Source organism: Pelophylax lessonae, assembly GCF_965119305.1.
Source record: "Pelophylax lessonae genome assembly, chromosome: 5".
Classification (NCBI taxonomy): domain Eukaryota; kingdom Metazoa; phylum Chordata; class Amphibia; order Anura; family Ranidae; genus Pelophylax; species Pelophylax lessonae.
Window position 1 is genome coordinate 548,008,243 of NC_138772.1, and position 18,199 is coordinate 548,026,441.

The following is an 18,199-nucleotide window of genomic DNA, read 5'->3' on the forward strand; positions in this document are numbered from 1 at the left end:
CGAAAAAATATGTTTTGCTTGGAGTTTTTTTTTCAGTTCAGCATGATATGATTTAAAACTGAAAAATAACTTCAGTAAAACAAAGCTACGAAAATGCAATTTTTGACTTACCGTAAAATCCATTTCTCTGATGTTCATTGACTGACACAGCTCCTGAAACTTATTAACAATTGGGTTATGCTGTCCCCTACAGGAGTAGGACACTAGGCAGGAAAAAAACTTGACTATGCCTATAAGGCAGTCCCAGAGGGTATACTCACACTTCCTGCTATAGGTACTCAGTTTTGTTACAAGCAGTGTCAGAGGAAAAAACCCAACTCCATAAAGAGTCGGGTGCTGTGTTCGTCAATGAACATCAGAGAAATGGATTTTACGGTAAGTCATAAATCTCATTTTCTCTTTCGTTCATTGACGGACACAGCTCCTGATGCTTCTTAAGTAATGGGATGTCCCAAACAGTGTCAAACATGAGGGGTGGGAAACAGCAGAAAAAAATTCCCAAGGCTAACCATAGCCAACCAGGTAACATGGAGCTCAACCATAAACAATTGGAGCTCACCTGAACAACAATACACCCTCAAAGAGGACCAGGTCCTCTAAACAGCAGCCAGCAAAAACTTTGTGGCCAAAAGAAAGCATCCGCAGATGCCAACACAACCACTTTGTATAAGCGTGCACAAGCGACCTGGTGGCCGCCTTGAAAACCCGCGTCACTGACGGTTGATGACGGAAAGCCCAGGAGACACTGAGCGCCCTACTAGAGTGCGCCTAAACACGGAAAGGAGGAACCTGAGCCCTGATGCAATAGGCCGGAACCACCATCTGATCCACCTGAAAATGGTCACAGAAAAAAGAAGACAACCCTTTTGTGACAGGAGTCACTTTGGGCATGATGGTTGTGGACCCCAAATTCCTTTAAAGAGGTTGGGAGGCACCATGTCCAGCCTTGTGTGGCTTTCTTATGTTTAAGTCACCCTGCATCTTTTATGGATGCAGGGTGACCGGGAGGGTGGTGTACACTGAGAATATGGTTTGGACTACTTCAAATGGGATAGTAATATGCATTACCAGTATCTCTCAGGAAGTATGGAGATCTATCTTATTCCTATACACTGTAAGGCACAGGAAGTGCAACTCCTAATTTGGGCGTCCAGGAACTATGAGAGACACCATGTCTGCTAATCAATGTGTATTAGCTGCAGAGAGAGGGGGGATTGTTTCCAGCAGCCCCTCCTAAAGAATGTCTACTGATTAACTAAGTGCTTTTGTCTAAAATAGGACAGTATGTTAATTGGGTCTGAGACTATTGATAAGTATGTTAATGAGCTCACCTGGCTGTTTACTAAGGGATGTAATTACACAGTCATTGTTCATGTGGTATTCTCAAAGTCTATATAAATGCTGTGTTTCTTGCAATAAACGAGAAGAAGAGAGTTATTGTCACTTGACCTCAATACGGAGCCTTGTCTCGTACTTGGGGGGGGGGGGATTATTTGTATGGGCTTCATGTATGGCGGGTTGGAGTGGTCAATAGCTGTCCTGGTGTTCGGGAGCGGATTATCCTAGACGACTGTAACCCCCTTCATACTTTGGGATGTCGTTACACCTTTGTGAGGTCCGTCAGTGAGCACAAATGGAGAGTCTGGCTTCCTAAAAGACTCTGTAGCTGCCAGTTACACCCAAATTGCCCGGACCACATCCAAGACATGCAAGCCAATTTCTTTTAGATGTTTAGGCCTGGGACACAGGGAAGGCAACACAATGTTTTCATTCAAATGACAGTCAGAGACCACCTTAGCAAGGAATGACAGTCCGAGGCAAAGCACCACCTCATCCTTGTGAATCACCATAGGGTGAACGACAGGATAACGCCGTCAATTCCGAAACCCTGCATGCAGAGGCGATAGCCACCAAGAAAGTCACCTTCTGGGGCAGCGTAAGCAGGGAAACCTCCCGAATATTTTCAAGGAGAAGCTTCAGTAGAGCTGAAAGCAACACATTAGGATTCAAGGGCAGCAATGGAGCCCGCACTGAAGGAACCAAATGTCAGATACCCTGAAGAAAAGGTACGCACAGGGTGTGTGTGGCCAAATGAATTCATATCGGACACCCCTGAAGACGACTGTCCAATAAGCCAGACAGTCTGATTGCTTGGAGGTCCAGTACACTAATCGGCAGTGCGGGCTCTGGCAGAGTGCAGACCCCCTGAGCACGTCTGTGCTGAGGAGGCCTCCCCACCTGGACAGGCTGGCATCCGTGGAGAGAACCGTCCAGTACAGGGGGGAGAATGATTTTCCCTGTTGAAGTGCCAGAGAGCAAAGTCACCTCTAGAGACCGTGGATCCCTGATCCCTGACCCAGAAACTCTTTAGCAGAGATCTTGTGTGGAACTGTGCAAATAGAGCGTCTCAAGGGTGGACACCATCAGGTCCAGCACGCGCATGCAAGCCCGGAGGAATGACCGTATGCTGAACAACAGAAGCTGAATTGCCTCCTGCAATGTCTGGAGTTTTTCCTGAGGAAGAAACACTCTGGCTAAGGCAGAGTCCAGAGTCAGACCCAGATAGTCCACTTTTTGTGGACAGAATGAAAGCAGAGTCCTGAATGTTCAGGATCCAACTGAACTCCCTCAGAGCAATCTCCAGTAGTCCATCAGTGCAGTCAGAGACTCTGCTCGCAGAAGAGGATCGTCCAGGTACCACAGGTACCCCCGCTGACTCAAACAATGCCAGTACAAGGGCCAACACTCCTGTGAAGACCCGAGGTGCGGAGGTGAGACCAAAGGTTGGCGCCACAAACTGATGAAGCTCCACGGCAAAACGGAGGAAGCGCTGGCGATCAGCACATGTTAGAATGTGCAGGTAGGCGTCCTTGATGTTGATTGAAGCGAGAATAAATTCCCTGATGTAGGGACGCCACTACCATGTGAATGGACTCCATGCTGAACTTCTGTATTCGCACAAAGCAGCTAAGCACCTTGAGGTTCCAGAAATGGATGTGCCTTGCCTTCCTTCCTGGGGACTGTAAAAATATTCTGAAGTCGGAACCGAAACAATCACCCCTTGAAGTAACAAGTCTTGCATTGCCCCAAAGAGACCCGTAAGGGATCTGGAGTCAAGAACAGGTTGAAAGGGAAAAAAACTGTTCCGGAGGACAAGACCAAACTGGATCTCATAGCCTGACCGGATACTGTAAATTCGTGGACCCTCTTGTCCTGTACCAGGGAGGTCCATGGATCTGGAAACCAGCAAAGACGTCCCCTCATGCAGAGGCAGCCTTTCTGCAGGTCTGGAAGAGCTCGCTCGTGGCTTGCCAGACCAGGTCCTCTTGGAACCTCCAGTGTAAAGTGGAAAGAGGAAAACCATTGCCGCTTTGGAGGGCCTGAGGGTGCCAAAAGAACCGATGCCTCCGACGCGGCATCAGCCGCAACTTCCATTTTTAAGGTTTCACGCACTGACACAAACAGTGCATCCACCAGCGCATATTTAAGCGCGGCTAGAGGAGCAGAGGAATAATCCTCAGGGTGCGTGGACGCAGACCCAGTAGAGTCGCTATATACTGAGCTCACCCCAAAAACATAACAATCAGGGGAGGCCACCGACTGCGATCCCACAGTAACGCAGTACCAAATCGCAAAAAATGGCCTGGTCATTAAGTGGTTAATTGACTGTGGAGTAGAGATTGTGTTGCTGGGGACACGCTAGAAGTGCAGCCTGTTGTGGTCATACACACGTAGATCGTGTCGTGCAGATTTAATGGTAATAAAATCAAGAGAAAACGTACTTTTATTTTTACTTTTGTTACATTTTTTTCTTACTTTCATTACCATTAAATCTGCATGACACGATCTACGTGTGTATGACCATAACAGGATGCACTTCTAGTGTGTCCCCGGCAACACAATCTCCACTCCACAGTCAATTAGTTACTGGGCATTTACTCCTCCCCTTTCTCCTCCCACTCGCCCATTAGAAGCTCACCTAGTGAATATGGGTGTAGGTCTGACGAAGGAGCCACACATGCTCCGAAACGTGTTACCACCCACTGCCCTCATCGGACGCCACATCGGCCACATACGTTCCAGCGAGGTTCTGGAACCCGGGCCGCCTCATTGCCTCCTCGCCGCCTTGTTTCTGCACGTCTTCCGGGAATCTGACAGCTGCTGGACACCTCTCTCCACTCTCCCCCACAGATAAGATGAAGGACAAGCGACCTGCATGAGGACTTTTCTACGAGATGCCTTCTTTTAACCACAATCCTGTAAGTGTTTTTAACCCCTTGTGCTTTATAATAAACCTTTTAATATTTCACTTAGAGGCGCCTTTCTATCTTTCTTCTTCTAGGCGGAAGTGCTAACCACTCAGACGCTGTGCTGTCTGCAAATGGCCAGTTCTGGGACAGCTGTCTTCATGCTGGTTCCGGGAGGCAGTGAATGCTTTCAGCTCTGAGGCCAGTGATATCACCTCCCCAGATTGGCATTGGACCAATCCAATCCTGAAGTCTGCCTCTTTTACGAGCAGTCAGGACAGTTCCAGACCCAACCAGAGGGCAGAGTGAAGACGGATTCGATTTTTTCGGAGTGCACACCTCACTCACCTCCACATGTTAGTAAAAGTCCACCGAAGAATTTTAAACAATGCAGCTCAGAAAGTCGCTGTCATCTCAGATATTCAGCCCACATCAATCACAGTGAAGCTGTATAGGTTCATCTTCACTGCCCTGGAGATTGACAATCAGATATCAACAGCTTCAATCTGAGGCTGATCACTCAGATACATTCTGAAGGGCTCTTTCAAAGCGAAGTAGACTTCATTAGCTAAAAGCATATGAACGAGTCAAATGAAAGTTAAAGGAGACTAATAAAGGTAAAGGCCTCCAATTTACTTACTCGAGTCGATACCAGCTTATATCCAGTTTCTTGCACTGAAGGTTATAGATGAGTGTCCCGCAGCTAATAATGGGTTTGTGGATGGGGGGGGGGGGGTATTTGATGGAATCATACTGCAAGTAATAGCTAGCTGGTGTCAGGAACTCACTTAAGCATTGTTGGTCCGTCAGCTATTGGCCCATATGGCAAGACAACAGGTGAATAGGACAGTGGTTACTAAAATAGTACGTTCAGATGGTTCTGAGGCCCGTCTAGCTGGAGACATACTTACCTGCTTTCATGATTTCTACACAAATATGTATAGCTCAACCCTCACATACACCGATCGGGATATGGATCTGTATCTCTCAGATCTGTTATTTCCTATATTGTCCCAAGAACACAGGGAGGCTTTAGATGCAGATGTCACAGAGGATGAGGTCAGGGAGGCAGTAAGGGGAAAGCACCTGGCCCAGATGGTCTGCCACTGGAGATATACTGTAGATATCTGGATATTCTAGCTCCTGTTTTGACGCAAATTTATACTGTGGCTTTCCCGGGAGGGGAGACTGCCGCCATCCATGTATTCCGCCACTGTGATTCTCATGTCCAAGCCCCATAAAGACCCAACTGACTGCGCCTCTTAGCGCCCTATCTCCTTACTAAATTTAGATTATAAGATTCTTGCCAAAATCCTAGCTAAAGGACTTAACCACTTAACGCAAACTGACGTAGGTCTACGTCGGCTGCATTTTAGTGGCTGTACTGGTGTGATGCCTGCAGCTAGAGGAATCATCCCGGTACCATTTTTTAGAGCCGGCGGTAACGACCGATGCGGCTTGGGAGCCGCTCGATCGTTACTGTAGGCGAGCAAGTGGGAGGGGATAACACCCCCACCTCCTTTCACGGCTCTGCCCGGGTCTCCCACCCCACCAGGAGACCCGAGCAACCAGCCGGCGCATCCGCCGGATGTATAGAGTCTTGATCAAAGCCAGATGCGGCTTCGATCGGGTCTCTGATGACGTAGCCCGGAGGCGGCGTCCATGACGTCACGTCCGGGTTACTCTGCTGCTAAAGGCGCCGAATTTAAAAAGTGACTGTATTCAAAAATGCAGTTCAGCCCCCATGGGTGTGTCTATGCTAAAAGCTTTTGCATCTAACAAGTCTTATGCCTAGCTACTCCTGCGGAGCGGAAGTCAATACCTATTAGTAAAGACTTTGTGAGGGGCGGTGACTGTGGGAGGACGTAAGAGAAATGCAGTTTTTGGCGTTTTGAATACATGGAAGTGTAGTGGAGGGGGTTTGGTGTCTTTTAGACCCCCGATCCCTCCATAAAGAGTACCTGTCACTGCATATTGCTGTCACAAGTGATGTTTGTTTACATTGCTTGTGACAGCAATAAAAGTGATCAGATTTTTTTTTTAAAAACCTGTGCTAAAATGAAAAAAATAAATAGGAAAAAAAAATTATTTTTTTAGCCGCGCCCTGTCGCCGTGAGCTCGCGCACGAAAGAAAACGTATGCGGAAGTCGTGCCCGCAAATGAAATCGCTGTTCAAACCACACAATAATTAAAAAAAAAAAGAGCTACTCTGTAACTCGAAACTGGTAACCGTTAAGAATTTTTTAAGCGTCGCCTATGGAGATTTTTATTGACAAAAATTGGCTAACTTTACTGTTTAGTTTTTTTTAAATGCAGTGAAATGTAATTTTTTTTAAAAAAATGGTGTTTGAAAGACCACTGCGCAAATACCGTGTGACAAAAAATATTGCAATGACCGCCATTTTATTCTCCAGAGTCTTTGCAAAGAAAAATATATATAATATATATATATAATATAATATAATAATAATATAATAGTATATACAGCGCCTTGCGAAAGTATTCAGCCCCCTTGAACTTTGCGACCTTTTGCCACATTTCAGGCTTCAAACATAAAGATATAAAACTGTAATTTTTTCTGAACAATCAACAACAAGTGGGACACAATCATGAAGTGAAATGAAATTTATTGGATATTTCAAACTTTTTTCAACAAATAAAAAACTGAAAAATTTGGCGTGCAAAATTATTCAGCCCCCTTAAGTTCATACTTTGTAGCGCCACCTTTTGCTGCGATTACAGCCGTAAGTCGCTTGGGGTATGTCTCTATCAGTTTTGCACATTGAGAGACTGAAATTTTTGCCCATTCCTCCTTGCAAAACAGCTCGAGCTCAGTGAGGTTGGATGGAGAGCGTTTGTGAACAGCAGTTTTCAGTTCTTTCCACAGATTCTCGATTGGATTCAGGTCTGGACTTTGACTTGGCCATTCTAACACCTGGATATGTTTATTTGTGAACCATTCCATTGTAGATTTTGCTTCATGTTTTGGATCATTGTCTTGTTGGAAGACAAATCTCCGTCCCAGTCTCAGGTCTTTTGCAGACTCCATCAGGATTTCTTCCAGAATGGTCCTGTATTTGGCTCCATCCATCTTCCCATCAATTTTAACCATCTTCCCTGTCCCTGCTGAAGAAAAGCAGGCCCAAACCATGATGCTGCCACCACCATGTTTGACAGTGGGGATGGTGTGTTCAGGGTGATGAGCTGTGTTGCTTAACATAACGTTTTGCATTGTTGCCAAAAAGTTCGATTTTGGTTTCATCTGAGCAGAGCCCCTTCTTCCACATGTTTGGTGTCTCCCAGGTGGCTTGTGGCAAACTTTAAACGACACTTTTTATGGATATCTTTAAGAAATGGCTTTCTTCTTGCCACTCTTCCATAAAGGCCAGATTTGTGCAGTATACGACTGATTGTTGTCCTATGGACAGAGTCTCCCACCTCAGCTGTAGATCTCTGCAGTTCATCCAGAGTGATCATGGGCCTCTTTGCTGCATCTCTGATCAGTCTTCTCCTTGTATGAGCTGAAAGTTTAGAGGGACGGCCAGGTCTTCGTAGATTTGCAGTGGTCTGATACTCCTTCCATTTAAATATTATCGCTTGCACAGTGCTCCTTGGGATGTTTAAAGCTTGGGAAATATTTTTGTATCCAAATCCAGCTTTAAACTTCTCCACAACAGTATCTCGGACCTGACTGGTGTGTTCCTTGTTCTTCATGATGCTCTCTGCGCTTTAAACGGACCTCTGAGACTATCACAGTGCAGGTGCATTTATACGGAGACTTGATTACACACAGGTGGATTCTATTTATCATCATTAGTCATTTAGGTCAACATTGGATCATTCAGAGATCCTCACTGAACTTCTGGAGAGAGTTTGCTGCACTGAAAGTAAAGGGGCTGAATAATTTTGCACGCCCAATTTTTCAGTTTTTTATTTGTTAAAGTTTGAAATATCCAATAAATTTCGTTCCACTTCATGATTGTGTCCCACTTGTTGTTGATTCTTCACAAAAAATTACAGTTTTATATCTTTATGTTTGAAGCCTGAAATGTGGCAAAAGGTTGCAAAGTTCAAGGGGTCCGAATACTTTCGCAAGGCACTGTATATAATATAGAATATATATATATATAATGTTTGGGGTTTCTAAGTCGTTTTCTAGCAAAAAATACTGACTTTAACTTGTGAACAACATATGTCAGAAATGGGCTCGGTCCTTAAAGCGGAGTTTCACCCAAAAGTGGAACTTCCGCTTTAGGGAGTCCTGACCCCCCGACATGCCACATTTGGCATGTCATTTTTTGGGGGGGGGAGCGGGTACCTAGTTTTGACAGGTACCCGCTCCCACTTCCGCTCGGAGCGCCGCGGCGCCCTGAGCGGAAGTTCTCCTCTCCCCCTCCCTCCCTGCAATCTTCTGGGACACGTCAGAGGTCCCAGAAGATTGCCGGCCAATCACGGCGCGCAGCGCGACTCGCGCATGCGCAGTGGGTACCCAGCTGTGAAGCCGCAAACTGTAACAGCCGGGTGCCCACAGCAGTGATGCCGGCGCCGAGGGAGAGGATCGAGGCTTCCGGCGGCCGCATCGCTGGACCGTTGGACAGGTGAGTAAATGGCTGGAACTCCGCTTTAAGTGGTTAATGAGGTAATTCTTACTATTATTCATCCAGACCAGATCGGCTTCATGCCTGTGAAATCAACGTCCATTAACATACGTAGAACACAATTGATAGCCCAACTCAAGGATTTTTTCCCTGACTCAAGTGCACTGGCATCATTGGACACTGCCAAGGCCTTTGACTCTGTAGAATGGCCATTCCTGATGGCCGCCCTAAGCTCATTTGGTTTTGGGGCAAAGTTTCAATCCTGGGTGGCCATACTTTATAAAAATCCCACCTCTCATATTTTGGTCAATGGTATTCTCTCCCTGTCCATATCACTCCACAGAGGCACCAGACAGGGGTGTCCTGTGTCTCCCCTGCTGTTTGCAGTGGCTATTGAGACTCTGGCACTGAGATTTCGGCAGTCTCTCTTCCTGAAGGGCATTTCTATGGGGGACAGAACTGACGTCATCGGCTTATATCCAGATGATCTCATCCTATATTTGGGGGACACCGGTGCGTCATTAGGGGCAGCAATGCACATAATAGATGGTTTGGGCTCTTACTCGGGACTCAAAATCAATTGGCAGGAGATGGCACTGATGCCTTTCACGGTACAGCCTCAACCCATTGATGAGTCGCCTAGTCCACTCCGAATAGTTTCCTCATTCAAACATTTAGGGGTTATTATCACATTACCCCCCCTGGATGCCATTATTGCTAATTTAGACCCACTCCTGCAGATGAATAAACTTAAACTTAAACAGAGTTCTGGCCTCAAATACCTTTTTTAACTAAAAATACCCCTATAATACTAATCCAGCTATTCTCATACTTACAAGGTGTATAGTATTGAATTTTAGTCAAAATCTTACTTTTAAAAATGCTGTCTGAGCATGGCCATCTTGGATGTGGGCATCTGAAGCCGCAGTGTAATCTGCTGTGTCCTTCTTCCTGATTCCAGGGAGAGTTCTGGGAGTTTTTCCTGATTCCAGCCTCCTGGGAGTGATGACAAACAGCTCCCAGGATGCAATGCAAAGGAGGAAGTGATGTCGGTGGCCACGGCCACAGAGGGGGGGAGAAGGAGGAAGAACAATCAAAAATGCCCTGAAAATAAGGTAAGGGACCCCCGAAAAAAATTGAAAATGCCCAATTGTTGATCAGCATAGCGAGCACTCCAGGAATCACTAAAGTTGCAAAATAGGCCGGAACTCCGCTTTAATATATGGCCAAAACTCCCTTTGTCAGTTGCAGGCAGAATACATTTTGCAAAAATGATTGTTACCCAAATGTCTCTATGTGACTTCCCATATGCCTGTTGCGGTACACTATTGGTCTCCTTTATTTGGGCTAATAATAGGCATAAACTTAGGCTCTCCACACTACAACGCCCGAAGGCTGAGGCGGGTATGGCACTACCTAATTTATATTATTATTACCTTGCTGGACAGTTACGCCATTTAACTGCCTGGATGGCTCCTATACACTCGGCAGTGGTTGAGTCCTACCTTGCCCATGTACTTAAACTCAAGCATTTGTTGGTGGCATTGGAAGCTCCTGCGAAAGTGTTAAGGGGTCGCCTTATACCGCTGTTGCTTTTGGCCCGTACATTGTTGAGGGAGGCTAAGAGGATTGCTGATTATGGGGACACTAGTGCTGACCTGCCACTCTGGCATAACCCAATGTTCCCCCATCTTCTTCAATTTACTGATACTCACTTTTGGGAGGGAGTGGGCATGCTCACATTGGGGCAGATTTATATTGATAATGTTTTGTCTTCCTTTCAAATGCTACAGAGGAAATATGATCTTCCCCAAAAGGTTTTTTATAGATTTCTTCAACTTCGTCATGTGGTCCAGACCCACTTTGGGACTCATGCTACCAACTGTTTCAATTATCCTTTGATAGGTATCCTATGGTCACAGGGGCCACGGGGACTTATTTCTACCCTAATGTTCCCATTACACACTTATGTTCTATTCTTATCTCTTTTCTATCAACACATCTTGGCAATGGGTTATCTTTGGACTACCTCTTTCTGCACACTCATATCTCTTCCCTCCCTCATGGAGGTACTTGCACTGGCTATGGGACCCCTCTCTGTCCACCACCATCAACATTACCTTCAATATCACTTATCTATTTGTATTGTTATTTTCAGCTAGGATTTCCATTGCTCCTTCTCACTTCATATCTCCTCTCTTTGGGGATTCACGGTGTGCCTTCCTGGTTTTGACCGGTCCCTATACCACAGTTCTCGGACAAGGTGTACGAGTGGATAGCAATATGCAGTCCCCTAGTCTCCATACTCTATGGTATGTGAGTATACATTTTTTTTTTGTTTTTTGGGGGGATGGGGGCTGTGGTTTTTTCCCTCTCCCCTTTTTTTGTCCCCTTTGACCTATTTACCCAATTTGACATATTATTCATATTTTGGGTAGAATATTTATTTACATATTTATGCATTGTTTTATAGATTTGGATGCATCTTCCTCTGAGGAAGGGTTTTTTAACCACGAAACGCGTTGGGCATGTTTGGATGCACCATTACAGTTGTATACAATTCATTTACTCTGGTTTTTATTTATTACCCCAATTTTTATGATGATTTCCTTTCACCATGGAATTATGTCTCATCATCAAAAGTAATGCGCTATGCTGATGTGCAGCCTGCTGGCATCTGTGTGCTAACATGTTATGTACATGCATATTATTATTTTTTTTATTTCTATTTGGACCAATGTGAATTTGTTATTTATTGACTTTATATCATGGATGGACACACTGTTTAAATGCAACTTTTATAGTAGCGATTTATCAATACCAATAGGTTTGTACTGATTTGACTTTTTTCTATTTCAATAAACGGTTCTAATGTCCTTACCTGACTCATCACTTGGCCAATCTCAGCATACCTCAATTAAAGTCCCAAATAAACCCCTCCTCCTCTTATTTCTACCCTATATCTGCATTTATTGTCTGCTACCACCAGCAGGACCCCATTGCAGCTTGTTCCTGATCTGTCAGATGAGGATTGGAAGGAAGCTTGCTCCTCTAACCTCTCAGTATCTCTGGCGGTTAACAACAAGCAGATCCACCTATATATGTTGCATCAATCTTATTTGACTCCGGTCAGACTACATGCACATGCACTCGTACTTACCCTCGGGCGGATTTCGCCCATGTGATGAGGTCATGCCCACTTATAGCAAGGTTCTGGCATCGAGTGATTGAAGTGTTATCAACAGTCTTATCTGTGCCAGTTCCATGTATTCCGCTAGTCTGTTTACTGGGACTGTTGGATGAGGAGCAATGGCCGCGACACTCTAGAACAGGGGTATTGAATTAAAATTTACAAAGGTCCAGTCAGTAAAATATTCTTCCAGCAGAGGTCCGAATCGTATGTTTGTGCGATGACCTCCCTGCATCCTTGCAACCAATCACCTGCTTGTTAACTTGAGTAGCCCCCGCCCTCTGTCTATAGCTGTCCTGCCTCCAGCTGTTGGCTCTGTGAGAATGGCAGTGGTGATGGCTGTGGGCATAACGACTCTAAAGGGTAGGACCGCAGGGGTCTGGATGAGACATTAACTGGGTCCGTATCCGAACCACGGTCCGCCATTTAGTGATGCCTGCTCTAGAACATCGCTTAGAGAAATGTTATTTCTAGCACGTAAGGCAGTGGCACTTACGTTGATCCAACCGCGCCCTCCCTCTACACATGTGGTTGCAAATGGTGAACCAAATTTTTCCTTATTAGAAGCTTATCTATAAGCATAGGGGGTGTCCCCAAAAGCACAATAAAATATGGGATGCATGGTGCTCCTCACCTCTCACTGTTTCTAATACATAAGATGCCATTGAATGTTTTGGATCTTTTTTTTGTAAGTCAATTTGCCCCCTATTCGACTTTGGGTCTAATGGTTATGCTACTTAGCGGACCTCTGGATGCTGGTTCCATCGAATAGCTTCTATGTACATCAATATTGTGAAAATGTAGAATGCTATATATTTGACACTGTCTTTTTTCTGTACTGTATTGTACCTTACTGCTAATGCGCTCACGTTGACCGTCATTTTTACTGTAACCATGAATACTTCTTTAATAAAAAAGAGTTAAAAAAAAAAAATAGCATTGTTGGTCATGTACAGGCCGAAAATAGTCATGGAGTATAATTTACTCTTACAATGCCACATCCAAATACAGATTTACAGTTTTCATAATCATTACTCAGAAAACCTATTATGTGCAATGTGTTCATTTCTAAAAAAAAAAAAAAACCTGGGTCAGACCTTTTCAAATGAATTACCCAAGGGCATACCTACAGGGGTCGCAAGGGTAGCCTGTGTGACCCCCTGTACGCCAGTATAGGAGAAGGGGCAGGGGTGGCTGCATATAGGAACTGATCTCTCCATTTTCCGCTAAATGCCTGCGGGAGGAGGAGGAGGAGTGGGCATTCAGGAGGATATTGGAGAGATTTGTTCCTATATATGCAGCCACCTCTACTGCTCCTTCTTTACAGCTTTTTTCCTGCTGCCCCCCCCCTCCCCCTGGGCCCTCCGGCCCCCCTGTGTGTGTCCCCAGGCCCTCCAGTCCTCTTCCGTAGCTCTGCCGAGTTCCCTCCACCCCTCTCCTCCTGGCTGTTGCAGGGATCTGTCAGGGTGGAGAGTGGGGAAGGGGCCAGTAAACATGTCATTTACCTGCCCCTTTTTTTTCTGAATTGAGAGTCAATGAGCCTTACTGATCACTAACTCTGTCCATTCATAATTGAAACATAGTAAACTGTGTTTACTATGCTTCAGTTTGTGAATGAACAGGAAGCTCTGTACAGAGCTATTCCTGTCCATTCATTCAGTGCGGCTGAGGCTGCAGAGATGGAGATTGAGATTCCTAAAAAAATTGTAAAAAATAAAAATAAAAAAATATTTTAAAAAATTATAAAAAAAACAAAGCAAAAAAAAAACTACTGCCACCAGTGACGGAACTACCAGGGTCACAAAGGTCATATTTGTAACAGGGCCCTGGGGTTCTGCCACCGGGCTCAGAGGGGGGCCTTTCATGGTTTCTTACACCAGGGCCCTGAAGGTTCTAGTTACGCCACTGGATTTACCCCACCCTGAATTTGGTGTGATCCAATCATTTTGATGGACAGAAGTCCGAGGCAAATGTCTGATACAAAGTTGCTATGTGACACAGCCCCTTTGGCTAATTCCTATTTCTGGGTTAAGGTAACACATGATGGTAACTGTGGTGTGGTGCATTGATTTGCCATTTTAAATGGCACCATAAGTCAATGTTACAGTAGAGCGCAACACACCAACAGTGCAGCTCAGCACACCTGCGTTGTCCTACACTATGGGAGATAACAAGGGATCAGATACAATTTCTGGACCATTGCCATGGGTGGGCAGCCCATCCATAATCCATAATTCATAATAAATGAGTTGCCTTAAGGCAAGGTTAATTGACACACCTCAATGGCCCAGTCTCTTTAGGACCATTTATTTAGCTATAGATTTCCATCTTACCTTTAGTATCATTCACCGGGTCCATGTGCCGATAGATATATCCTTCCAAGTAAGAGTGAAACTTAGGCGTCGGTGGAAAAAAGGCCAAGCAGATGGTCATTAATTCCCAGCCCCGAGCCAGGCTCTCGTAGCGGAAGTTCTCGGTGGTCTGCCGGCACAGTTGGATGTACAGCTCGTCCCTCAATCCCTGCATGCTCCATCCTTTGGTGGCGATCTCTAAAGCTACAATGAGCTGGTCAGCCTTGGATTTCCGGTCGCCCATGTACATCTGGATGAGCTTGAAGATGTCGCAGGCCTCTTTCTTCACATTGCGGTCGGAGGTCATAATCATGGGCTTCTTGATGGACTCGCTGCTCCAGGCTAGCATGTTAGCGATGGAGACCTTCCGCCGGAACAAGCCTTGCGTGTGTTTGTTGAAGTGCTTAGAGGCCCAGTTTTCGATGTCGGTCTCAGAAGAAGGCTTCCTCAGGGTGAAGGTAGGAAAGACGCAGCTTGAACTGGGCATCATGTTCCTGTTGTTACGACTGTTCTCGAACTGGGCGCAGGCACCGAGGTCCTCAGACTACGAGACAACAGACAGAGAGACAATTCACCATCAGCCCGTGTTAGCCGGGATCTAATTTTAACACAGATCAGCTACTTGACGCGTATCAGATAATTGTTCGACTTACTTCAAAACACATGCATCTCATTTTGGTAATTGCTTTTGCAAAAAAATGTCAAGTATTTGGGTAAATGTGATAAGGCCATGGACGTCAGTGGTGGCATGCGGTCCAGCGCAGGTTCTCTTTACCACATGGTCTCATTGCCGTTTAATATTGTTAGAGATGTATAATGCATAGGAAGATGGGGCCGAAAGATGTCATCGCTGTGTCACATGACAGCATTCCAGTCAATTGGGTTAACTGTTCATGGTTCAGACACTGGTGACATAATAAGTAACAAGGTCACACCAGTAGATGCATCTCTAGCAATAATAAAAAGAGCAAATAAGATAGGAACAATGTGACAAATACAAGGCGGCCTCAAGCAACTGTGCAATTCTGAGCTATAAAAAATGTAAAAAGTTTAGCAAGTTTTTGTAGCGATGGTTTTGTTAAAGGGACAAATACTTACAGGTCAAAGTGACAGTGTCTACACATTGCCAATTCCTCCAACCATGCTCACCCACCTATTCCCTCACAATGATGGAGCCCTCCTTAACAGAATGGGGCTTACGGGTAAGGGGGGAATGTAATCTTTCCTAGGTGACCATTTTTGGCCTCAAAGGCCAATCACCAGGCCCAAACACTCACATGGGGAGTGAGGTGCTAGGACGTCGTACCCATATCTAAGCTCTGACACCAGCGGGACATAGGTAATGGAACATGGCTGGGTAAGTGTACATGTCCAGAGGGGGGCTATGTTCAGGCACTGTGACTTTGTCCTAAATCAGGGGTCCCAAACTGGTGGCCCTCCATAAATCAGGGGTCTCAAACTGGTGGCCCTCCAGCTCTTGCAGAAATACAATTCTTATGAGGCATTGCAAGGCATGACTCCCGTAGGCATGATGGGACTTGTAGTTTTACAACAGCTGAAGAGCCACCAGTTTGAGACCCCTGTCCAAAATGGACAAAGTGGCAATTCCTCTTTAAAAATAATTCTTTAATGAATATGAAAGCCGGTTTCTCCCCCCCCTGCCGGTTTTCAGCTGCTGGAGGGAGAGACACAAACACAGTGAATTATTCTGTAATTGTCCTTCCGTCTCACCACTGACCCCCCCCCCCCTCCCTGTGCTGCCCACATCTGATTTCCCCCAGTACGGCCCGTTCCCCCCTCGATCTCCCGCAGCGCTGCTGGCTTTCCTCTCCCGCCGGCTGCTGCAGGTACACAGGGGGATGGAGAGTGGAGGAAGGGGCCAGTAATATGTCATTTACTGACCCCTTCATTTTCTGAATTGGACACAGTGAGCGATTGGTACCGATCACTCCTGTGTCCATTAATAACTGAGCATAGCAGAGTGTTTACTCTGCTTCGGTTTATGAATGAACAGAAGCCTCTGTCTCCTGTTCATTCATCTTCAGTAGCAGCTGAGGCTTCAGAGAAAGAAATTCAAGAATCTGTGTCCAAAATTCTTTCTCTGTCTCAAAGGCGAGAAAGCAGGTGGCCTGTTTAGACCCCTGATATTTCATCCAAGCCCCCCTTAATCCCCCCCCCCCCCCCCCCATCTTTGTAAAAAAAAATGTAAAAAAATGTAAAAAGATAATCTCAAAAATTTAAAAATAATTTAAAAAAAATGGAATTTTTAAAAATTGGAAAAAATAATTTTTGTAATTCAAGGGGAGGGGGGGGGGGGTTGGCGGTCGGGGAGGCTGTACGGGGCCCTGTGATTTCTCACAGCCGCCCTGGCAGCACCAACTGTGACAGGCAAAGCTGCCGACTAGGTTTGCCCATTCTGTCCCCCTCCTGCGTTCATAGAAGCCATTTCCACAATAAAAAGCAATCTATGAATGGAAAGCTTTCATTCACCTGCCTATCCTCCATTCATAGAGCACTTGTCAATGTGGAACTAATAGTTATTCTTCTATGAAAAGAACAGGGAGGCAGAAAGGGTGGGAATAGTCGGCACATTTGACAAAGACCTGTCATAGGTGAAATCGCTCATACTAACCTCTGCAATAACAGAAGAGGAATTCATAGTTCAACCTAACGCAGCAGCCACCAGCACATGGGACCCTAAGCAATGTTGTAAGCGCAGTCCCCGGTGCTGATTTAAAAAAAAATGTAAATATCAAACTTCAGCTTTAAAGTAGTCTTGTTATGAGACAGGACTATTCAATGTGGACTATTCAATGTGGACTATTCAATGTGGACTATTCAATGTGGACCATTCAATGTGGACCATTCAATGTGGACCATTCTATGTGGACCATTCTATGTGGACTATTCTATGTGGACTATTCAATGTGGACTATTCTATGTGGAATATTCCATGTGGACTATTCCATGTGGCCCATTCAATGTGGACTATTCAATTTGGATTATTCAATGTGGACTATTCAATTTGGATTATTCAATTTGGATTATTCAATGTGGACTATTCTATGTGGACTATTCTATGTGGACTATTCAATGTGGACTATTCCATGTGGACTATTCCATGTGGACTATTCCATGTGAACTATTCCATGTGAACTATTCCATGTGGACTATTCATTGTGGACTATTCATTGTGGACTATTCATTGTGGACTATTCCATGTGGACTATTCCATGTGGACTATTCATTGTGGACTATTCAATGTGGACTATTCAATGTGGACTATTCTATGTGGACTATTCTATGTGGACTATTCAATGTGGACTATTCAATGTGGACTATTCAATGTGGACTATTCCATGTGGACTATTCCATGTGGACTATTCATTGTGGACTATTCATTGTGGACTATTCATTGTGGACTATTCCATGTGGACTATTCCATGTGGACTATTCCATGTGAACTATTCCATGTGGACTATTCCATGTGGACTATTCATTGTGGACTATTCATTGTGGACTATTCTATGTGGACTATTCTATGTGGACTATTCAATGTGGACTATTCAATGTGGACTATTCCATGTGGACTATTCCATGTGGACTATTCAATGTGGACCATTCAATGTGGACCATTCCATGTGGACCATTCCATGTGGACCATTCCATGTGGACTATTCCATGTGGACTATTCATTGTGGACTATTCATTGTGGACTATTCCATGTGGACTATTCCATGTGGACTATTCCATGTGAACTATTCCATGTGGACTATTCCATGTAGACTATTCATTGTGGACTATTCCATGTGG

At 45.0% G+C, this 18,199-nt stretch overlaps 1 protein-coding gene across 2 annotated transcripts in view; it reads right to left on the bottom strand.

Annotated features, from left to right (window-relative positions):
* ARHGAP39 (Rho GTPase activating protein 39) overlaps positions 1–18,199 on the bottom strand; it is a 257,679-nt gene that overhangs the window by 108,058 nt on the left and 131,422 nt on the right. For both annotated transcript variants that reach the window (XM_082257586.1, XM_082257585.1), the window contains exon 4: positions 14,369–14,930. In XM_082257586.1, the coding sequence (XP_082113712.1) occupies positions 14,369–14,930 (562 nt within the window). The remainder of the gene's footprint in view (positions 1–14,368; positions 14,931–18,199) is intronic.